This window comes from Abramis brama, assembly GCF_963993115.1.
Source record: "Abramis brama genome assembly, chromosome: 11".
NCBI lineage: Eukaryota > Metazoa > Chordata > Actinopteri > Cypriniformes > Leuciscidae > Abramis > Abramis brama.
In genome coordinates, this window is record NC_139973.1 from 4382708 (window position 1) to 4407966 (window position 25259).

General features: G+C 36.4%; 1 protein-coding gene across 3 annotated transcripts; it reads left to right on the forward strand.

Annotated features, from left to right (window-relative positions):
- On the forward strand, positions 1–24793 carry slc38a3b (solute carrier family 38 member 3b). Of its 3 annotated transcripts, XM_084128888.1 has the most exons (17): positions 13–157; positions 5828–5987; positions 6868–6888; positions 6991–7072; positions 7232–7347; positions 9497–9570; positions 10576–10668; positions 11353–11434; positions 14902–14984; positions 15451–15509; positions 16489–16662; positions 18146–18225; positions 18318–18418; positions 18969–19093; positions 20237–20381; positions 21211–21314; positions 22221–24793. In XM_084128888.1, exons 2-17 carry the CDS (start codon positions 5884–5886, stop codon positions 22323–22325), a joined length of 1548 nt encoding a protein of 515 aa, XP_083985014.1. In that variant the 5' UTR covers positions 13–157; positions 5828–5883; the 3' UTR covers positions 22326–24793. The 3 variants fall into 3 exon arrangements, with proteins under 3 accessions (XP_083985015.1, XP_083985014.1, XP_083985016.1); XM_084128889.1 differs by lacking the exon at positions 6868–6888 and having other exon boundaries at positions 1–157; XM_084128890.1 differs by lacking the exons at positions 13–157; positions 7232–7347 and having other exon boundaries at positions 5845–5987.
- The last annotated feature ends 466 nt before the right edge of the window (positions 24794–25259 follow it).

Genomic DNA, 25259 nt, shown 5'->3' on the forward strand with positions numbered 1-25259 from the left:
ACTACATTTCTCAAAGCGCTTTGTCTCTATTGTGATCAAACCACACGAGGTGAAGAACCACAGGAACATAAAGCATCCGAAACGCTGGAAACTTATACCGAAAACATCATTTCTCATTAAAGTCGCGGAGATCTTTAGATCAGGAGCTCATTGACTAGTAAGTACAATGTGTGATCTAATAATATTATTATTATTATTTTTTTTAAGTTGGCTACTTTTAAGATGCATAATCTGTAAGATTAGAAAACGAAAATAAGTGAAAGAAAATACTTCGGTTAATTTGAATTGTTGTGGAAAATGGACAAATTGTGAATATTTAAGTTATTATGGACTCATAATTACAATTTTGATTCCCTTTGTGATGGTCCTAGAGAGGAGACTGTATTATACCTATGTTAAGTATATGTTTAGCTTCTTTAATTTACTTTGTAGTTTATGGATCAGTGACCTCACGTTGTTTTTTGTCCAGATATATTGCTATTCAGAAATACATAAAAAATGAAGTTCATACAGACAATGTCTTGAATGCACACCTCTTATGATGAACATGCTTTCAATTTCTGATTTAAAGTGTATTTTAAATTTTTGTGTTGTCTTAAAAGTAAAAAAAATGAGGCTTGATTAAAAAGGTTAAGGTAATTAAAAAGCTGAAATAAATTAAATAAATGTGAGTAGTTTGGCAATAATATTAATGAATTTTATTATTAGTGATAAAAAAGCAGACTTATTATTAACTTTGGTTAATTTGTTAAAGTAATTTCATGTATTGTTGTCCTCATTGAAGCACATTAAGAGTCTAAGGTGCATTCTCCTTGATGACTGATAGAGCTTATAGTTGAGGCCAATCATTTTTATTAGTGTTGAAAATTATGTGTATACAGATGCAGAAGTAGCTTATTTTAAAACCTTTACTTGCGTGTTATATTCCATATCTGCTGCATGGTTTTAACAGGATCTCTTACCACGTGTTGTATACTTCAGTTACCTCTCCAAATGGGGTTTGTCTCCTGGCTCAGTGCATTGGGTTTAGTTCATGGCGGTGTATTGAATATTGGCATGCCAGATGGCCTGAGGATGTCACCTCTGAATCTCTGGGTTCTCTGGACATTATGCTCATCAGTCAGGGAATGAGGGGTCAGAGTTCGGGAGAAAGTGAGAAATCACCCTTGAGTTGATCAGCAGAAGGTTCTCTGTAAAACTTTGAATGGTTGGGACATGTTAGATGCACAGTTGTGCAAACCTCAAAGCTATCACAAGCAGACTAAAACTGTCACAAAAGTCAGATTTGGATTTCATGTTGGATTAATGGATGGGGCAATACAGTATGACGCACATTGAATGTGAATGGACAGTAACGACCAATCAATAGTTGACACGGTAGCCGATATCAGAAGAGGTGTGACCTGATGAGACAAAAATCTGTTTTTCAGTGAACTTCATTGGGAGACCTTTGCAATCAATGAACATGAGTAAACAAGAATGTCCCAGAATTTTCTAGAGACAAAACGTGACATCAGCTGAATGTGCCTGACCAATCATATCCCTTCCTCAAACTTTGTCCTGGATGTAAACATTTGCACCCAGTGAGGTCAGAGCTTCTGAGTTGGTGCTGACAGATGAGAGGTCACTGACCTCAAGCCCAAGGCCAGAGAAGAGCGTATGATTTCATAGGATAGCAGTCATGTCTGATTTGAGTGAGGAGTTCATTTTGTTCATTCATTTATTCTCTGTACACTTGAGCCTGACATTTGTATTGATGCTTTTGAGTCACAGGACCAGGATCACATGTGAATTTGTTGAATTCTCAGTCTTGTTCGTACATTTTTGTATAATCTGATTACGTCCCACTGATGGTTAGGTTTAGGGGTGGACATTCATTTATTTTGTTTCCATACAAATTACATTTTATGAATTCATACAAAATCGCCTCCTTGTAATTTTTTTAAAATGTACAGCACTTTGGTTCCCATTGTGTTTTTGAAAGTGCTCTAAAAAAAGTTGAGTTGAGTTAAAGTATTTATGTTTTCTCATGAGATGGATTAGGTTGGATATATTTATCAGGAATTGATTTGATTGTGAAAAGTGGTTGTTACCAGAATCCAGACAGTTGGATACAGTGAGTTGATAGATGGGTAGAAACAAACATAATACAGACAGAGTTAGTACGTCACTGATCTTTATCGGTAAAATAAACCTCAGTTGGCAGTCTGGTAAAGAGCAATCATTGCACAGGGCAGGTCCTTTTAACCTCAAAGAGGTTCAATCAGTCCCGACAAAAGTGTGCCAAAACATGGTACAAGCGTGGTATTCTGTGAAGTACCTTGGTATCATTAAGTCAAGTCAAGTCGCCTTTATTTCTATAGCGCTTTATTCAATACAGATTGTTTCAAAGCAGTTACAGTGATATTTTTCAAATTTTTCAGCAGTTCACATTGTGCTATGTGAAACGTTCATCTTTGAATGTTGAATTACTTTAGTAGGACCAATTTAAAGGTAGAGAGTACAGACACCCTCATCTATTAATCGGAAGCTCACGACAGGAGGCATTTCATCTCAGGGTGTCAATTATATGTGATTCACTGTTTGTGAAACAGTTCAACCTAATTAAAAAGCTCCCTTGAGCAAGCATGAGTTTAATTGACATTATCCACATTCAAAGGGTTTCCTATACTCATCATCACCACGGTCAAATCACATTCAATAGCTTGATGTCACTTTCTGCAGATGCTCACGGCCACACTTGCTACCCAACCATTCACAACCTGTTAAGCATTTTAAGTGGTTAAAGCCTGTTATCTGCCTCCTGCACACACACACACACACACACACACACACTCGCCCTACCAAATTACTTTGTTAATCACACGTTTGATTCTTAAAAGTGTTCAATAATTTCAATAGGTTCGTCAGAGCTCTCAAATATATAATAAATATAGATTAAATATAATATATTATATATATATATATATATATATATATATGTATGTACATATATATGAAAAAGAATGTAAGAAACATTTGTATTCATAGTTCTATAAAAATGTTTCTTACATTTCTGTTCATAAATTCTCATCATTTATCCTTAGAAAAGTCCTCAGGGAACAATCATGATGCTGGGACCATGTTCAACCCCAAAATGGTTTCAGATGAGTCATATTTGCTCCACTGTTCAAAAGGGAACATCTAAACATGGTCTGTTTGGCATGTAAAGTGCCAGACCTTCCACTTCAGGAGCTGAGCCTGCCAACCAATCAGAGCAGAGGTTGTGTTCGCTCTACTACTGACATCAAGTTTTGAAGGAACATGTAACAAACTGACCAGGGCAGACTTATACCTTGTAAATAAAAATCCAGACCCATAACTTTTGCTCTTGTTGTGTGGGAAAAAGCATTTGACTAGAGGATAAAGAATAATAAAGTCAGTTTGTAAATGGCGACTGTTCACTCGTTATTGCATGAAGCGTTTAAAAAAAAATGTTTGTCGATTTTGGCTATAGTTAATCTTGTCCTGTTTCTTGACCCTAGTTTGAGGTGTTGGTCAGTGTAATGTCTATATTATTGTGAATGTAAAGCCCTTTTGAAAAGGCAGCACATTGCTGAATGCACATCAAGGACAGTGCATTGTGTGAAACAGCTGCGAGGGATGATAAAAATGACGAAAGCGTGATAGGTCTTCTTAATACTGCGCTTTACACCTGAGTTGTCGCATTTTGTTCATCTCAAAAAGTAGTTAGTCCTTGTATATTAACCCCATAATTGCCTTTTTCACACTTATTATTATGTGCTTTTACATGCACTTTTTGTGCCCCTCTACTGACCATCCTGCGTCTGTCAAAAAGTTGGAGCTAAATTGATCAGATCTGACATATTTAATAATCTTTGCGGGTCAAATATTGCATTAAGCAGTGTTAAGGATGACAAAAACGTATATATCGCAGGCAGCCTCCCTACCTGACATATCATGGTCATGTGAAATTCAAGCTGTTTGAATTTAGAGTCCCTTTGGACCCCAAAGAAGAGCTGCCGTTTGCAATGCCTGATCAAAAGCTTGTCACGTTATCATGTTGAGTCTGTTCCTGTAAGTACAGTGCTAATTACCTCAGTGAGGATAAAATGTAAGGGATAATGTACATTCAGCTGGTCATTATCGCACAATGAACCCTGGCAGGGTGATTGGGTTTATTTGGAGGGGTTTGTTTGGCAATAATGAATTGTCCGAAGGTACATTATCCTACTTTGTCTGGGTATTTAGTGATGCTAAAATAACAGAAAACCTTATGTCTATTTTTGAAAAAAGTCTCTTATGTTCACCAAAGCTGCATTTATTTGATCAAAAATGCAGTAAAAACAGTAATATTGTGAAATATTATCACAATTTCAAATAACTGATTTCTATTTTAAAATGTAATTTATTCCTGGAATGCAAAGCTGAATTTTCAGCATCATTACTCCAGAATTCAATGTCACATATTATTTTCTAAATCATTATAAATGTCTTTACTGTCACTTTAAAGTGTCCTTGCAGAATATTTCTTTGAAAAAATCGTATTGACCCCAAACTTTTAAATGATAGTATAATTTAAACAATATCAATTGCACTATTTTGATGTTTAAGATCACATAAATCAACATGGTAAGATTCTATTCAGGCACAGAATATTTCGACAAGTTGCCATGGCACTCTGACACAACATGTTGCTAGTAGTTTTAAATGTTAATAGTGCTGGAATCCAATCTCATGTCTGCATCAGTCTCATTTGGAAATGGACTAGACTCAAGACTTTCCTCAATTATCAGACCGTAAATGAAAACACTCGTACAGTTCTTCTTTCCCTCGCAGACAGTTGTTATTGCGAACAGTGTGTGTGTTAAATTTATCATGACAGCTGGGCGTCTCAATGGCCCTACTATTCAGTGGACTGAAAACCTTGATCATAAAATAAACAGTGACGTGGTAAATGTTATTGAGCCTCCATTTTTCCAAGGAACGTGAAGACACTATTCGCTGAAGAGCGAGAACATTTGCTGGTCTAAAATTACACCCTGGTGCGCTGCATCTCATTGTTGTCGTTGAAAACTGGCGACTTAATAGCATGCATAAATGGAAATAAGGTCTCAGGGGAAACTGGTGAAAGGCCAGTCACTAAATCGCTGAATAATCCTGGTGATTTCTGTAGGTGGCCGCACAGCCAAGTGGTAGTGATGTAATCGATCAGGCTGATTTGAGATGATTTCTAGAGTGATTTTGTGCATTACTGACAGGTGTTACTCAATGCAATAATGTTGTGGAGAAGAATCATAATGAGAAGAAATGAAATTTTCCATCAGACTTAATTAACATGGACACCCTTAAGTATAGATTGTTTTTGGACATGTGCACCAATACCATGTTTTTTATGCATAAGTACTTTGAAGTACAATGCTAATACCTTGGCACATGACTATTTGAATTATGTAGTATCATCATGGTATACATCAAAGTACCACAGTATAACCATCTGACCCCATTGATTTTAGTATATAGTATAGTATAAACATATACATATACATATATATACATATACATATACATATTCATATACATATACATATACATATACATATACATATACATATACATAATACATATACATATATATATATATATATATATATATATACTATTATAGTATTTATTATTACTAATGCATTGATGTATTTATTAATGCTATACTATAATAATTTCCATTAGCTTCTAGTTTTATATTTTCTGTTTTGATTTTAATTTGACCTTTTTAAATGTAATTTTGCATTTTTTTAATTGTTGTCAAAATCTTTAACCTTTTCAGCATCAGCAACTTGGACAACTCACACATAGAACTGTGGGATATCGACTGCTTCCACCATGGAACCTGCCAGATCAGATATGAGTATCCTACCCAATGGGAAAGGTCACGACCTCGGAGAGGAAATGTGCATGCCGATGAAGACTATGATGGAGGAAGAACAGTAAGCACGTTTACATTCAGTTTTATCAAAGACTTTAGATATACAAAGATGGTGCATTACTATGAATGGGAGAAAGTGCAATGCGTAATATGGCAGAATAAGTCCCGCCTTCTAAAAAAAGAGCCAATCACTGATTGGTAAAACCAGTGCGTCACTGCAGCTGCTGTTAGAAGCTCCGGTTGCAGTAGAAACAGTCACTGTTTTGACACATGTGCTGGTCCAGCCTGAAAAATGCAGTTTTTGTCTTGATTTGTGCGTTTAGAAGCACAATTTTTTAAGACAGTTGTTGTCAGATTTCATTGGTGATTTAAAATATGAAATTTAATCCTAAACTATGGTAAACAGCTTTAGAGAATTTGATGCTTCCCCATTCAAAGAGATAGGAGCTGCACTTGCATGACTGAAAAAGCTGCCCAAAGGCGTTTCAAAGATGGCCGCCGAGTGAAATGACTTGCCTTATAGGGACTTTGACTTTATGTACAAACTCTGAACATTTTTATTTTTATTTTCATTGTCATGCGGCAGTAAGATAAGTTAAGTGCATGTGACAGGAAGTGCTTTCTCATGTACCACCTGCATGGAGAACCAGGCCACTTTAAATAGTGGTTCTCAACTGGTTTTGCTTTATGGTTTTTAGCATGTTTTCCCAGCTTTCTTAATCAGAACAGACTTGCAATACTGACGTACATCATGTTCATTGTGTGCTTCTGTACTGAGGTCAATGCAAACTTTATTTGTAGCTTACATTTGTAAATTTCTCAATGCACGTTTACCTTCTGGCATGGTGTGTTGACTTGACTTGTGGGCCTGTCTAAGTGCATGTTTACCCTCTTTCTCCTGCTCGATGATGGACCATCTCACACTCTCAATCAACCTTCAGAAATGGTACCCATCACGGCAGGTATGTCAATAACAGAAAAAAGATGGCGTTAATAGACGAAGAGGAAGTTAGATGATGATCAAGATCATTGCCAATTAAATGTCCACTGCTTTCATCCAACAGATTTGATGATCCTGAGAGCACACTCGCTGAGAACATCGAGTTCCTGCCCAACGGCGATGGCAAGAAGCCACGTTTCACTGATGTAAGTATGTGCAACATTTGCCGTTAACTTTCAAGTAACCAATAGCATATCACAAATAGCATGTAGAAACTAAACGATGTGTTGATGTTAGTCTGTGTAGGAGTACTGCTGGTGTTTTTGTCTGTATTAGTTGCTTATCAATCTCATTTCCTCTCTCAGTTTGAGGGGAAGACCTCTTTTGGCATGTCAGTCTTCAATTTGGGCAATGCCATTATGGGCAGTGGGATTTTGGGATTGGCCTACGCTATGGCCAATACTGGCATACTGCTTTTCTTGTAAGTGAAATACCTTCATTACCCTCTTAATGACAAATTGGCTGTAAAAGTAATCCATTGTTCTATGTTTGTTCTGATGTGAAGCATCACTGAATCATCTCATAGTCATCCAAATTAACCTGTAACTTCCAGCCTTCAAAAAATTTGCATTTTAACGTCATCTGAATGTCAAGCATTTGGCAGCCCACTGGCTGTCTAATTGCCATGGTAATTAAAGTATAGACTTTACATCTGTTATTTTTCCAGACATGCTCTTGAATAATTGAGTGTTTCCTTTTGGAGGCTGTTAATGTTCATGAACATGGGTGTACCAGACAGGATATTCTATGGAAAAGATCCACACACTGAATGTATTCTGTTAAAGTACATGCAAAACTCTGTTTGACCTTTTTTTAAAACCTCAGCCCTTGTTTCAAGAGTTTTAAAGTACTTTAAAATTATGAACAACTCAACTCAAGGCAGTAAAATATTTTAGATGGTTAAATTAAGTTTAGATATAATTATATTTATTATAATTAATACTAAGCATACTGGCTTCTACCATACCTCCTATAGCTATATGTATGTAAAACTGAAGAATGCCTGAAGTTGACTAGCAGTAGAGTATTTTTCCAAAGAGTAGAGGAGGAAAGCTAACACATGCGTTTGTGCGACCTCCCATTTCATGTTTATTTCCCACCTTCTTAAAATTTTCCACTGGTTGGCTCCACCCCTCTCGTCTATCCACGGCCCCAGAAAGGCCATGACCTGGGCTGGCCACGCCTCCTCTGTTCTCCAGACACATCCTTCTTTTTAGGATCACCCTGCCCCCATCCAAATATAGTTGTTATATTTGGTTTCCTCTCGCAGCCTGTCTTGGTTTGAATGGGGGAGGAGAGACGTCTGAGGCGTCCTCCGCTCCAGTCAGGTTACAGGGAATTGAATACTACTGATCAAATGACCTAACAGGCCAAGACTGCTTTCTCCAAAGATAGTCTTATTTCCAAACATATAACAATAAATTAATCTACCTCATGTTGGGAGAAACCTCACACATGCCTCTTGGAAGGCAGTTTGATCACTTCCAGAGGACAAATGTTTCTAATGTTGACTTTATATCAGTCTACCACTTATAGTCACATTTAGTATTTAAATAGCCATATAAACAAAACGCATGTACAACTGATAAAAAAAGAAACATTTGTGTTAACATAACAGCAGTTCACAATATGAATTGAAATCACAACAGAAATGGTCGATGCAAATTCACATAATTCTATTGTAGATGTGTCGATTGCAGAGCACAGTTACTGAGATTACTTCCTCTGGTGAATGCCTGCTGAATTGTTAGGCAGCTGTTGTCAAAAGTCCATGAGAACATCCATCTCGTTTGAATACAGTCGTTCCAGAGCTCATCCCTTGGCTTTTGTTAATTACCTGCCATTTATCAGGTACTTGTCACCCAAATGGACTTGCAGTAGACTAAATTCAAGGACAGTCTGCCTCCTGTGGTGAAGCTTTGTGAACGAATCCTGAAAGTACAATAATCGCTTTGCAAGAGAATTCCACTATTGTGTAGCTAAAGCTTCTATCAACTAATTGCCTTTGTGAAAATTGGCTTTCTATGACATAAGCTAAAAGAAAAGAGCTGGATGAATCAGTAAAATCGGTTAGTGGTGTGTTTGATCATGGGGTTTCATGGAACAGTTTATCAGACGTACTTTTTTGGTTCCAACACAAACACTGGCGCTTTCCCAAGATTCAGTCAGCAGTAATTCTTACTCAACAACATTAATGCATCTGAAAAAAGTATAAAGTACTGTACACTTTAGAAAGAATGTATGCAATGCACTTAGAACTCCAGCTATAGACTTTAGATTATATTTGAGTGGTTTTAATAGTTTGCAATCTTAGTATCTGTGCTGGACTCCTAATCACATGCTGCTCCAAACGTATTGTCTCTGTAATGTGTGTACTGAAGGTCATTTCAGATAAAAGGTCAGCTAAATGTCAGTTTGGTAAGTAGAAAGTAGTACATTAATCTCCAGTAGAGGATTTTTCTCACTACTTCTTGCAAGATTACTTGAGTGAACTTCTAGAAAAGCCATATATTAAGACTGCAGATGTTGTACAGATTTGAGGTGATGCGATGGTGGTATTTTGTCTTCAGGTTTCTCCTCACGGCTGTAGCTGGTCTGTCCTGCTATTCTATTCACCTCCTGCTGAAGTCTTCTGGTATTGTTGGTAAGAAGAACTATATTTTCTTGATCGATTTGTTGTATTGTCATTTCCTAATCTGGTGGACAGATGCCTTAAAGTTAACACAGTCACGGAATAACAATCTGCATTTTTTGTTGTTGTAATCTGAACAGGAATTGCCTGAAATGGTTAAACATAGTGGAGAAAATTTGTGACACTGGAGGAAGGAATTTAACATGTAAACTAATAATAGTTTGAATCGGACAGGCCAATTAATCAATACATATATATGTGTATATATATGTGACCCTGGATCACAAAACCAGTCACGAGTCGCACGGGTATATTTGTGGCAATAGCCAACAATACATTGTATGGGTCAAAATTATCAATTTTTCTTTTATGGCAAAAATCATTAGGACATTAAGTAAAGATCATGTTCCATGAAGATATTTAGTAAATTTCCTACCGTAAATATATAAAACATTTATTTTTGTGAGTGAATGCAGCACAATCGCCAACATAAATGGAAAATTTTAAAGGAGATTTTCTCCATGTTTCGATTTTTTTACACCCTCAGATTTCAGATTTTCAAATAGTTGTATCTCAGCCAAATATTGTTCTATCCTAACAAACCATACATCAATGGAAAGCTTATTCATTCAGTTTTCATGTGATATATAAATCTCAATTTAAAAAAATTGACCCATGTGACTGGTTTTGTGGTCCAGCGTCACATATATAGTTTAATATGCTGAAAATTATTGTTCAGTACTAAACATTGTAAGAAAGAGAAATGTGTTGTTTTAAAGCATTTTAAGAGCCATTTCTTGTAATGCAGTTGTTGGCATTTTCGGTGTGTTGTTGTGATGTAATTTCCTTTCTGAAAACACAATTCAGCCTTCATTTTAGGGCTTACTGAGTTTCCATGTTAACTCAGCGGTCACCGCAGGCAAAGATAATCATAACATGAGATAGGGTTTTGTGGAAACTTGGCTCTGGTGGTGAGATTTGTCTCTCTCTTCATGTTTTACTGACTTTCATTTCCAGGAATCAGATCATACGAACAGCTGGGATTCAGGGCCTTCGGAATGACAGGGAAGATGGCGGCCGGAATTGCCATCACTCTTCAAAACATTGGAGGTAAAGAAAACCTGATGTGAATGAGACATTAATATTTGCCCAATATAATTTTTATAGATTTGATAGATCTTTTTTTTAATCCTTTATTCATCTCTATATTTTCCTGTGTGGTATTGCCAGTTAATTTCTACCCATGTACTTTTCTTCACACACTTTCTGAATTGGCAAAATGACAAAACTTTCTTTATGCTGATATTTAACACTGTGTTTCCATGTTATTTAATCCCCAAATTATTAATGCTGCCTGTTCTTCAGGTTTCTTTGGACTTGACTGTGACTTTTCATATTTAATTTGTGTAAAAAGTGTTAAATTGAATTTTAAATATATTTTTTATATTTTCAAATTTAGATTTGTAGACAAGTATTTTTTCCCACTAAGAATTACATAACAATCACATTAATCACACTGACTCAGATTAATATTATGCATATAAAATACACACAAAATTACCAATGGATATAAAAGTAATATAAATAGATAAAAAGCAAGATAAATAAAAGATAAATAAAAAAAGCAAGATATATTTATCTATTTTTTTAATAGTTTAACAAGTGGTTTGCATCCTGAGTTCAAAACCAGTTCCTGCAGGGTGCAACAAGCAAAATGAGCATAAAATCATAATGAAGGTTAGTTTCTTTTGATTGTGTTTCTTTTAATTTAGTCATTTTTTATATTTCCTATAGCCATGTCCAGTTACTTATACATCGTCAAGTCAGAGTTCCCACTGGTCCTGCAGGCGTTTCTGAAGACAGATACCAGTTCAGGGTAAGTACTTTAGAGTGTCATTGCAGAATGCTGAAATGAAATGAGAAAATCTCGACCTTCCCTCAACCTGCAATTTTACCAGTTAAATGTGAATGAATTGATAGTTCTTCACTGACTCTGTTACTCCAGCCACTGGTATTGTCAGCTGATGATGTCACGGTCTGTTGAGGTCAAAGACCTGCACTTCACTAGGGCAAACACGGAAAAATCTCAACCTGGCATCAAGGGGGAGGTGTGGTGGCTGCTGCTAACTGTGATTGGTCAGTTAATAAGAGAACGAAGGCTGATTGGCTGATGCTGTCTCTTTCCCACCACACCTCTGTCCTCCTGCGCGTGACGGCTTCTTTAAACAAGCATACTGTCATGGCAACTGTGTAACGCGCTGATGTCAGTAGACACAACTCGTTTCTCGCATCTGAAAACAAGCGCTTGGTTATAACTTTATTCAGCTTGCTTGTGTTTTCAGGATAAATCCTAGTTTAGCATCTGTTTTATCAAGTTTAATTATTGTGTTGAAAACAGACACGTCATAGTGCTTGTAAGAAGCACATAAATGCATTTTGAGTTTATATTAAGAAGAGACGTCATCTTCATTACTAGGCCTGTAAGGGTCGTTGTTTAAATTCTATGCACAACAAAGCCACATTTTATTTTTAATCCACTGAAAATGGTTAATTAGCAAGAAGTTTAAACATCAAAATCTTATGAAATGTGTATTTCAAAATTACTGGATTAGTTTGAAGGCTTCCAATTAACAGAGTGAAAGTGTAGATGGGCAAGGTGATTTATTTATATGAGCAGTGTAAAACTCACACAGGCTTTGGTTCCAGAGGCTTTTCAGTTCTGTATACTGAGCACGTCAGCAGTGTTAGAAACTCAGCAGAGATGGAGGCGTGTGCTTCACTGTTAACATTATGCATTGACTGAGAGCTTTTGTATAATTTCAGGACCAGGTGCAGCATGAAGTGACGCTGCTATATGTACACACACACACACACACACACACACACACACACACACACACACACACACACACACACACACACACACACACACACACACACACACACACACACACACACACTCACTCACTCATGTTGGTAGAGGTGATTTACGGGACATTCCATAGGTTTTTATACTGTACGAACCGTATATTCTATCCCCCTACACTCCCCCCCCCCACACACACTTACATTTAATGCTGAATTATAATTGTAATGTCATATTTTTTGCCCAGATTTCGAAATGAACACAGCTTTTTAAGCAAATATACCAATATAAGATATACATTTTTTTTAATAAATACAAGCATTTAACTGAAAGCAACTTGCACTGACATATCTTAAAATATGTCAATGCCATGGTTATGTCTCAATGCTTTTATTGTTTAAAGTGTTCATTTTCACTATAATTGTAATGTCATATTTTTTGCCCAGATTTCGAAATGAACACAGCTTTTTATGCATATATATCAATATAAGATATATATTTTTTATAAATACAAGCATTTACATAAAATATGGTATACACACATACACACACACACACACATGCATGCATGTGTGTGTGTGCATGTATGTATACATTATATATATATATATATATATATATATATACCTTATTTTAAGTAAATACATGCCTTATGTATAATATTTCATGTAAATGCAAAAATATATTAAAATTGTGTCGATATGCATTTCCTTCATCAGTATATTGGAAAGTACACTTCTGTAGCTGTTGATATATATTTTGGTTCTTGTATGTTGCTATGCAAAAGCCGACATGTAAAGCAGCCACTTCTACTGCAGAGGAATCTTTATGATTCCCCTAACAATAGCACATCTTATATAATGCGTTTATGATGTTTCATCCCCACGTATAGTTTTCTACACACAGTGTTTGAATACTGGGAGGAGTGGAGAGGGTCTGGAAATAGAGCAGTCTGAAACAAGGTCTGGACTTCACATACTGCGCAACACCTTGTGACTCCGTGTGTGTGTCCTCGTGTTCACAGTGTGCCGGTTACTTGAGTCCAGGAGTGGGAACTGTGCCATGTCGCAGTCAGCTTTCAACTATTTAGATGGTCTGTGTCGCTAGCGGCTTCAGCAAACACAACATACCTTCTCATAAATCACACGAATTGCAGACTCGGTCTGAAATCGGATGGAGTTAGACGGGTCGATTCTGAAATAGTGTAGATGTTTTCTGCACATGTGAAGTTGCTCAAGTCGGTCTGTCAGACAGGCAGAGCAGCAGAAAAGGAGACCAGAAGAATGACTGGCTTTAAAATAGGCACAGGAAGTTAAGAAGTTGCATAGTTGCATTTTGCACTATTTGCTGGTTTGTTTTGTTGCCATTTTTGTTACTGGTGCATGCTTTATTTACAGCTCCCACTAAACCAGAGAGCATAATCTCTCATTTCACCAGCAACAAATAGCAATGAAAACATATCACATCCCTTAAAGGTGCGCTCGGTATTTTTGGTCAGAATTGTTTTTTCATGTTTATGAAAGAGTCTCACATTCTCACCAAAGCTGCATTTATTTGATCAATAATACAGAAATATTATTACCATTTAAAATAACTGTTTTACAATTAAATATATTTTAAAATATAATTTATTCCTGTGATCAAAGCTGAATTTTCAGCATCATTACTCCAGTCTTCAGCGTCACATGATCCTTCAGAAATCATTCTAAAATACTGATTTGCTGCTCAAGAATTTCTGAGTATTATCAATGTTGAAAACGGTTGTACTGCTTAACATTTTTGTGGAAAATGTTATGCATTTATTATTTAATCGAAAGTTTACAAAATTTAATAGAAAATAGAAATCCCTTATAACATTATAATGTCTTTATTGTCAATTTAATGCTTTTTTAATACAATTATTTCTTACAAAAACTTTTCAAAGTATCAGATCCCATTTTTCTTTTAGTAACTTTTATAATGAACAAATAATTGCACATTTCAATCATTTACAAAAGAGGATATTGTTTCTGTATTTTAAAATTGCCACATATAGTGAAGATTGCATGTTATGATCAGACAAAGAGTTTATATTTCATGTAACAGTGAAATCAGTGATGCTTCTTAACATTGTTACAATTCTGGGAGAAAATGTAGGCCTGGTTTCACAGACAGGGTTTAGATTAAGCCAGGATTAGGCCTTAGTTCAATTAGCTTTTATAAATGTGCCTTAAAAAAACAGTGACAAAAGCATTGAGACATAACCATGGCATTGACATATTTTAAGATATGTCAGTGCAAGTTGCTTTCAGTTAAAACAGCTCAAACATCCATTTTAGTCTGGGACTAGCTTAATCCTATCTGTGAAACCAGGGGTTAAAGATTTAAAAGCAAGTTCACAATCAAACCAAACGCTAATCACCATAAAGGTGACAGTATATACAGTATTATGCCAAATCTTGATGTTTTACAATAACTCTCTGTCTCTGTTTCTGTAGGGATTGGTATCTCAATGGCAACTACTTGGTGGTGCTCGTGTCTTTCTCTATCATCCTGCCTTTGGCTCTAATGAAACAGCTGGGTGAGTCGATCATTTCTACTTCAGTCTATCTCATCTCTCGCTTCACCTCATGAAAGTGGGTTTCATCAGCCCACCGCGTGTACGTTTGACCCAGCCGAATGGACCGTTCATATTACAGAGCATAAGTTCAAGCACTTTAAAAGCACATTCTGTTCTCATATGAAGCAATAAGTTAAACCAATAAATAACCAAAGTAACGGCAAATGGGTTTTTCTGAGAGCAAAAGTGTTTTAACCGTGCACAGTTGTTTTAGTAATTGAATCAAGTTGACCTTGTCAGTATTTCTGTCTGGTAAGCTCTGTCAGCAGAGATTAGCTTCTGAGATGAGCGATATCTCACTGCGCTTTTCTTAGCACATTCATTTATAGTTGCAGGGATTCAGGCTTGAATGCATGTAAGCAGCATGTCGATTGACAATAGCACTGTGACGGCATATTGACGCGCTTCGCTATATTTATATTTGTAGGTTACCTTGGTTATTCCAGTGGTTTTTCACTCAGCTGCATGGTCTTCTTCCTTAGTGCAGTAAGTATGAAAGAGTCAATATGAAAACAAAATTCACCCTGTCTTATTCATCAATGCATGTTATTCCTAAGAAAATAAAGGTATCATGACATTCATAAATCAATTATTTGGTACAAAAAACAAAAAATTATACCAAAAACTCACTACCATCCTGTCCCTGTATCTTATACTCATAAACATATTTCAGAGCGTGTTGATTCACAGATTCACATAACAGTTCGCCCACACACTTTTCCCAGAGGTATTTTAGAGGAAGGAATATTATATCATATGTACAAAGCAATGCTGATTAATGAAATACTGACTCAGACTGACTTCAGAAGAAGATGACTGAGGCTTCTAATTGGTTGCAATTGGTTACATTCTCTTGGGATAAATATGTTCTATAATATTTCACAAGTATAATGTTTGTCAATGGGTGTTCGAATATTAATGAAATTTTAATGAAATTTTAGCCAACAAGACATAGCTTTTAGGGATGGGCCTGAGTATTAAGAAATGACAATCTGTCAATCATGTAACACAATAATTGCATGGCTTTTTTCAAAATCAAAACACTGATCACAATATCGAAATTCTTTGTTTTTATTTATTTTGTTGTTATTTTTGTAGTCCGCTTGATTTGACGCAATTAGAGTAATACACACTGGTCATACGCAGGTTCTCGGATGAATTACAAGTTGAGTACTCGCGTACACAAATTAGCCAAAATGCCTATGTGTATTTTCCATTTTCACTTCTATAATGTTAAGTTGAACTCAGAGATGAAGGAGAGCAGGATCCAATGGCAGATAAACTTTAAAGAATAATAATAGTTACAATAAAAGAACACAAAGAACAAGGTGCACCTGGGAAGACCATCACGAGGGACCAATCATAAAAAGAACTACAAAACTAACAGAGTAAACTGACTTTAATAGTCCAAACAAAACAGAGAACATGTGACAACTCCATCCTCTGTCCCTTTCTTTATTTTTAGGTCATGTATAAGAAGTTCCAGATCCTGTGCCCGTTCGAGGAGTTCTCGGCCAATAGCACGCTGGCTCACGCACATTCAAACGTAACCGTTAACCACGCCCACAGCTACCATAACGGACATGTGATGGAGGATGACTCCCACTGCAGCCCGCAGATGTTCACTGTGAACTCACAGGTATTGTATAGTTCAATACAGGATAGTAAAGAGTCCATAGAATACACACTTCAGAATCTCGGTGGAAGTAGTAGGTTGTCCAGGGACTTTTTACCTACTGTTTTTCGAATACTATGTATTCGTAGCCTGACGTCGTCATACTCAGATTCTAGTCAGAATGTGAGTCTGATACTGCTCCATTAAGCTGTGATTATGGGGCGTGTTTCAACCGAACCAGGAAAGAAAATGCCTCTGCATTCAATTGGATAGACCTACAACCAATCAGAGCAACGGAGTAAGTGACGTATGTTCTTCATTCATGTTTCCGATATACAAATGCCTTGATCGTGGTTCTCTGTTTCTCTTTTAAAATTAATGCGCTGTCTATATATTCTATAACAGACGCGATGGTGGAATCTAAACATGATGTTTCATAAACAAAGTTCGGGAGGAGCACATTCAAATAATCAATCCAATCAACTTGTCATCAAACAATTACCATGCCTACCTTATGAGCATGAGAGGAAGCATATATTTATTCACTCTGTCAACTCACCTAACATTCCTTGACAGTTTTCAGCATCCCTCCACTCACTCTCGGCTTGTTCTTCCACAGCCCGGAATACGGGGGGAGTAGGCTACTTTGGGTTCGGGCCGAATACCGAGCCCGCCCTCTCCTCGGACAGCACCCCAAATATGCATTTATTCTATCTGACTTATTTGTAAGTGTGAACTCGTGAAATCTAAATTCTCCAGAGGCAGTCATCTTTTCTTTTACTGTCTATGCATCTTTGCTGTAAACGAATTCAACCCAAGCGCTCTTTGATGACGTGGATGATTACGTTACCGTTGCTCATCTGTCCATCATCGATTAAAGCCCGCCCTGGCAATTTGATTGGCTCGGCCTTCTGGGAGCCGAGCATAATTACTCCTTAACGGATCGAGTCCAGACCAAACTTCCCGACCAAAAAATGTTGTGGGCGGGGTTCGGGCTGGCACCCAGGCTAATGTATTCGGGCATACTATTCTTTTGGTATACTGTTTTTAACATGCTAAATAGTTGGGAAGTATTCGATTTCAGATGCAGAGACTGTGTTTATGAGTGAGTCATTGAATCATTCATTAGACCAATTGGTTAAAAAAACACAGATTCATTCAATAACGAAACGTCACTGTGTTGCTCTGTAGAGGCTCAATTGCTCTACTGTGGATTTGTTTGGAACTATTTTTGTTGACGAAATAGAGCAAAAAAACTATATTCTCAGTGTAAAATGTCCTTCAACTAATATTAATTTCTTGTCTATTGAACTGTAGTAAAATATCAATATCACATGCAATTTTGCTCTTATGGTATTGCTTAACTATATCCTGTTACAAAATACAAGGATGTTTTTCACACCATATCTTGAATTTTGGGGGCATTTTTATTCATTTTCATGTGAAACGGATGAAACACAGCAAAGGCGTATCAGAATGCACTAAAACAACACTGTCTGTTCAACAGACTGCATACACCATCCCCATTCTGGCCTTTGCTTTCGTCTGCCACCCTGAGGTCCTGCCCATCTACACTGAGCTTCGCAAGTAAGTCGACTGCATTAAAGCAGCACTTGTAACTGTGTTCTGTGTTTTGTGCAAATAGATTGAAAATGTATCTCATACTTTTCTCCCTGCAGCCCAACTCAGAAGAAGATGCAGCACATTTCCAACATTTCCATCCTCATCATGTACACTATGTACTTCCTAGCTGCTCTCTTTGGGTACCTAACATTTTACAGTAAGTTTAACACTTTTACATTTGCCCATTACTAGTGCTTTGCTTACCTGGTAGTCCATGTTTTGATCCATGTTTGCACTGAATTTTATGAATGCATCATGTGTTGCATGTTAAATTAAAAACAGTCAAGCTTTTGTTAGGCAGTGCAACTTAATGAGTCCTTAACGACTCCTTAATGAGTCAGATCCCTAAAACAACAAAGACAGCGGCTGTAAAAAATAAATGCTATCAAAAATCATTTTGCACCATATTGCTGTTTTTGAATGCAAAAACACGTCCTGTTTGTTTGAAGATTTCACTTTTTTTATTTTTTATAGATTTTACTAGATTTTATCTGATTATGCATACTTTCTTTGTTTAATCGTTTTCCCTGTTTTTGTGTAAGAGCCTTGAGAAGCTTGCTTTTAAGGTGCTGTGTAAAATAAACATGATTATTATCTCAATGCTTGAATATTCAGACGAGATCGCTCTGAAATATTCGAATCAGAATGTACCGCTCAGCATGTAAAACCTGCAAACTAAGTTGACAAATTCCTTTATTTTTCCGCAGCTAACGTTGAGCCCGAGCTTCTGCACACCTACAGCAGGATCGACCCCTACGACACCCTCATCCTCTGTGTGCGTTTGGCTGTGCTCACCGCCGTCACCCTGACCGTGCCCATCGTTCTGTTCCCAGTGAGTTTCACATGTTCATATCTTATATAGAGATTGTGCTATACCGTTTTTACCACAATATATCCAAAGTGTGAAAAGCAAAAACCCTAGCCTGCTCTGTAAACTGTAATGCAGGTGGGCACTTCTTATTGCAAGAGCAAAGTTAATTTTAACCCTTTGCGGTGTGCCACTAATGCCCATACAACCAAGAACTTCCTTTCGGTTGTGAAGCATTTCATTCACTTGATTATCAAAATCAATATTGCAAGGTTATGCATTCCTGTTGCTCAAACAGTAGAGCATGGCGCTAGCAACGCTAAGGTCATGGGTTCGATACCCAGGGAAAACAAGTACTGATAAAATATGAATGTCTATCGCTTTGGATAAAAGCTTCTGCCAAATGCATAAAATGTAATACAGTGGTTCTCAAACAGGGGGTCAGGGGTCAGGACTCACGGGGGGCCTCAGCACACTTCAATGGCTGCTGCAAAAGGCTTTAAAATGAGACAAAATAAGTTTTAAGAGAAAACAGCTAAAAATCAAGATACAAACAGACATCATATTTCTTCATTTAACTTGTTCCCACTTGTCATTTTTATTTAAGAACCATGGGATTCCGTCTTGGAAAACCTGGGTATATGAGGGAATTTTAAAAGGAATTTTGAAAAGTCATGCAAATTAATACAATCTTAAAAAGTCATGGAAATCACTAGTTATTCTAGTTATGTCAAGCTCTAAAATATTTTATCAGGTAAAAATTGCTGAGAAACAGCTATTTGTGAAAAAAAACCTTTTCACCTGTAATCACAAATGGCTTGAAACTATTGGAATTATGGAATTCAATTATTTTATTTTATTTATTTTAATATATTGCCACACCTATTTTCTGTAAATAAAGGAAGTAGTCAAAAATGTTGAGAACCACTGACGTAATATATGGACCATTTTGGGTTGAATAATACAGCAAAAATAACTATATAGTGACATATACTGTTATTGTTATATAAAATGACTCATGCTGCCCACTCTGAAGAGGCATATTGGAAAGAATAGAGAGATTCAGCTTGCTGTACAGAATTGAGGTGTACAGGTGATCAAATGTTGCTTACAGTCATTTCAGTCATTAAAAATGAAATAAAAATGATCTGCTTCTTCTTCTCAAAGGTACGGAGAGCCATTCAAGAGATGGTGTTTCCTAATAAGACCTTCAACTGGATCCGACACGTCACCATAGCCGTCATTCTCCTGACTTTCATCAACATGCTTGTCATCTTTGCCCCAAACATCCTGGGCATCTTTGGCATCATTGGTGAGTCCTTCAATCCTCGCTGGCTCAAGAGCCCAAAATCCAGACCGGTCAAAAGTACTCTCTGAGAATCTGGAAACAGAGGGAAACAATTCTGTGTTCAAACATGTGTCGGAAATGCCAAAGCAGAGACTCACTTGTTTGTCTTGCTTTCTCAGTGTGATTAAGGGACACTGACACTGGCGGGCTGCTGTCTCTGGCCTTGAGTACAGCTTCAAATGTCTCTGTTGCTTGTTTGAACAGATAATGTTGTGCTGTTGAATCAATATTTTTGTTTTGTTTATCTCATATTACTGGAAAGAAGGTGAGTGTCAAGGTTCCATTTGATCGTAATGAAGAGGAAAACAAAACAGATCAATGATATGAAACTCTTTTTTTTGTCCAGGTTTCTAAACTAAAATTCATATGGTATTTTTTAAATTCTAAAAATGTTTGATGGTGCAAAATAATCTCATTGAAAGGCTAAAATACTAAACTAAACAATGTTTAGGCATAATCTTTTATCATCGTCTAATATGTTTTACGTTACGGCCTTTGAAAATGTTACACTCAAGTTTATCCAAGGTATAAGTAAAATGTGAGTAATTTGAAAGATTTTTCCTTTCAGATATTCTTTGATATTAACTAATGAGTCTTATGATGCTCATAAAATGACTCAAATGATGTTTGTCCAACATAGGGTACTTATTTCACTTTTCTATTCTCATTTTCATCAGCAAAGACAACGTCGCTGGAATTCTAATTGTCATCATGTTTAATTGTCATCAGTGTCAGATTTAATTGGATTCAGCTGATTAGCTAATCTACATTTGTCCTCTTCTTCCTTCTCCAGGTGCAACATCCGCTCCATGCCTTATCTTCATCTTTCCTGCTGTCTTCTACATCCGTATTGTTCCGAAGGATAAGGAGCCGATGCGTTCTACCCCCAAAATCTTTGTAAGTTATGCTTGTATGATTTATGGCTACCCATTTGGAGAGAGGAAAACATTTCGAAAACTGTTCATGCATCGCCAGGTGTTTGCATCACACTTATCCAAGGTTTATGCCACTTTATACCAGTTAGACTCTAGCTATGTTTCCATCCAAAGCTGCAAATTTAACTTAAATATTTTTAACAATAATGGAAGTTGCTGCAATCGGGGAAGCCAAAATTATTTGTGCCTTAGATCGCACAGATGAAACGCAATAAACGCTGTCATGTTATTTTGCGCTCGGATGCCTGGTGTTTGTGGACGCAATTGCGTGAGACACTTCTGGGAGTTCATTATACCAAATCATTCTGATGACAGACTTTGGCTCAGGCATTACCAACATTTGAGGTGCTGTGCGATGAGTTTGGCCGCTGGTTAGTCCAGTTATCACATCCTCTGTTGAGGCAAAATCATCTGCGTTTTTTTGTTGTTGTTGCACATCAAGGGATTTATTCAGTAAATGTGTTTCCATCATAGAGTATGAACGTATTCCATAAATTCCATAATCAGCCGCAATTGAGCACATGCGTTTTTTTTTAAGCGCATTTTTAGAATTTATGCGCATTTTGGCATTTACATCCAGTGTGTTTTTATGCGATATCCCAAAAATTGCATAAAAATAGGTGGATGAAAACATAGCTTCTGATACGGCCCAGCTGAATTGTTTTCTTCGGCTCTATATCATCACATTACATAGCATTTATCTCTCTCCTACTGGAAATAGGAGATAATACAGATGTTGTACTTTTTTGGAATATTTCTAAAATACTCTTTCTTAAAAACTTGTTCAACTGATTCAAATCAGTTTACAAGTTCAGTTTATAAAATAAATTTTATTTGGTTAATGACTATGTTTTTCTCCTTTTCTCAGGCTGCCTGTTTTGCTGGACTGGGCGTGTTGTTTATGATAATGAGCTTGAGCTTCATCATCATTGATTGGACAACAGGCAGCAGCAGTGCTCTGGGTGGCCACTAGGAGATAAACTCTGATGAATGTGTGTTTGTAAATGGCTTTGTATGGATGAGAGTGCGTAGTTAGTGATGTAACATACTGGAAGATGATCTGATTTATTTTTATCTGTATTTTTCTGCCTGTTCTGATGCAGAAAATACACCGTCCCACTGTAGGAAGGGAAAGGTGTGGGGGACCCAAAACAATATCCCATTTTTCACAGATAACCTGCCATCAGACAATGGGGGAAATGACTTCATTTTTAAACACTTTTGATAAATTCAGACTGATGTTATATATGTTTTAAAACCTGTAAAGGTCAAACATGCTGACCATTTCAATTATTTATTCAAGGTTTAGTACATCCTCACTTAGGAATATGAAATATGCTGTTATGGCTCAAATTCCTTGTCATCATTTTTATTGACTCTCACGCTCTGTTTTTATCAATCCCGGTCCCTTATACTTGACACGACTGTACTGTAGAAACACATAATCGCACCCTTCTAGATTTCTTTGAAGTGACAGCAAATGCATTGTACAGTAGTGACCTATATATCAGATTTTTACATATGTATTACTTTGCCCATAGAACAAGGAGATTGTAGAAGTTTTGAAGCCAGCTAGTTTTAGTAAAGATGGGTCGGTAGATGGTTTACTCTCCAGCGGGCTTTGGACAATCAACGAGTCACATCACCACCTATTTCAGATACCGCACGATTTCAGTGTGCCAAAGCAAAGGATTTCCATAATCAAACTATCATAAAGTATATTTTCTGTTTTCCTAAAGTATGCACAGTAGCCATAGAATGCGAGGCTTGCCTTGATCACATGGAGATTTGAACAGTGAGAAATGTATTTATTTAAATGTATTGAATATATTTTGCAGTTCACTGGATGAGTATTAGTGTGTTCTAGTATTGACGTGTACAATAACCGCTTTTGTGTGTATTGCGTTGAAGATCTTAATGGCATACTCGAGGCCATTTACGCAAATGCTAGATAAGGACTTCATATACATAAAACAAAACTATATTTTACTTGAAACGGACGTAATCTCCCCTGTATTAGAATTCAAACGATCATATTAAGCATTTCACTGCAGTGAAGTTTAAGTGATTTAGTTTGGAAGCTGCTTTAGAAGAAATATCTCACATGAAAAGGGTTGTAAATGTTTTATTTTTTCACATCTGTGTTTAACTTGTTTTACAGTTCATTTTCTTGTAATCGGAGTATTTATGGACCCTGCTTTCGGTATTAGCAGTAGACGATGAACCAGCTGAAATGTAGAAACGTGAAAGACATTGGCATTTTTTGTTAGTTTGAAGGAAACCGTATGATTATTCTGTGTTTGAAATATCTTGCTCTTACTCGGTGGTTCATGCGATGCTTTCAAAACTGTAATGTGTTCAGATTCTGCCAAAATACTGTGCTGTGCAATCCTGGTGTACAGTAAGTTGTGCTAATATAATGTGCCGACTGATGACTAGCTGGGTTGGTAGTGGCAGATAGTGGCAAACCATGAGCAAACATGAGTTATTCGGCAACAGATGTGAGTATGTCTTTTATACAACCACATTAACGACAGAAATAATTAGATGAGAAACAGACTTCATATGAATTGACATGGCATTGACGCTGACATGGTTGTTCAGTTTGCACTGTCAACAAAAAACAAACTGAACTTTATGCTGGAGATTGAAGTACAATGACAGTGGTCCCCAATTGTCACTATTTAACATGGCAATGATGTTTGTTATGCAACTCTTGCTTTATTTTCCTTAATCTGATCATTTTATTCTTATTAGTACTTTTTGAAGTTTTATAAATCTTAATAGCCTAAAGAAAAAGTGCCTCAGATTACAACCAGCTACCTTAAATACCCTTTAGATACTACCTACTTTTTTATTTTGCCACTGATCACCATATAGGTGCTGGACTGGTTAGATACTCTTTTTTTTATCCTGGTTATAATGAATTTTATTGTTATATTTTACTATTTTATTAATAATAAGATTTGTAATTTTATTATTATACTTAACTCTATTTGAAAAACTCTTTTAGTTAAGTTATAGCTTTGCTTGGTATACTATATTTGCTTCAACCAAAGTAGCATTAGATTGAAGATAAATTCAAGGGTGAATATTGTGATTCATATGGCATGTAATGCAAAAATGATAATGACTGAAATTCTGTAAATGTTATTTTGTCTCAGTGCTGCTCAGTTTATACAATTTCTTCAAACAAGTATTGCTAATATTTGTTCTATTTAATCTGGTACAGATCATCTGGAAAACACAAAACCACAGATTGTTTTTTAAAGCTTACTACACTTATTTAATCGATACAGTTGGGTTCATACAATAGATTGTTTAGTTCATTCGTATATATTGTATATAAACGTGAACCGCTTTTGTGATGCATATTTAGCTTGTATGTATAGTGTAAATAGCAGAACCAATTGACAATAAAAAAAGCTGTTTTTAAACCTGTATGTGAGTTTTGTATTTACTACCCTGCCAAAAATAACATTTATGACTTTCTTATGGGTCAATATCAAAACTAGATTATAAATTGACTCGACTAGCTTGTACTGTGATTTGTTTTTCTAACACTTGATGGCGATGTTTGCAGATCCAAATGACAAATGTCAGATATAATAACCTAAACTTGCATTATAAGTGCATTTTACATGTATCCTATTATTCTTGACTACTATTTATCTGCATAACATGGTGCGCTTATTGTTGAATATTTTAATGGGTTTCTCCGTGGCACAAACGTGCTGATTTCAATTCATGATATCCAATTCGCGAACGAGTCGTTCTTCTGAGTCGGTTCTTTTTGACTGTTTCATTCGAACTGATTCGCACAGCGCTTGTTTATCACAGTCTTTGGAGAGAACCGTGAGGTGAGTGACAAGTTAGAGAAATAAATTGAACCTGTGTTAAATTTAGG

What these genes read in the sequence shown, in the direction of transcription:
- slc38a3b (XM_084128888.1), top strand. Translation starts at nt 5,884, where the DNA reads ATGGAACCTGCCAGATCAGATATGAGTATCCTACCCAATGGGAAAGGT. An exon ending in GAAGTCTTCTGGTATTGTTG is followed by an intron (nt 9,571 to 10,575) that starts GTAAGAAGAACT and finishes TTTCATTTCCAG; the next exon opens with GAATCAGATCATACGAACAG. An exon ending in TGGGTACCTAACATTTTACA is followed by an intron (nt 18,419 to 18,968) that starts GTAAGTTTAACA and finishes ATTTTTCCGCAG; the next exon opens with CTAACGTTGAGCCCGAGCTT.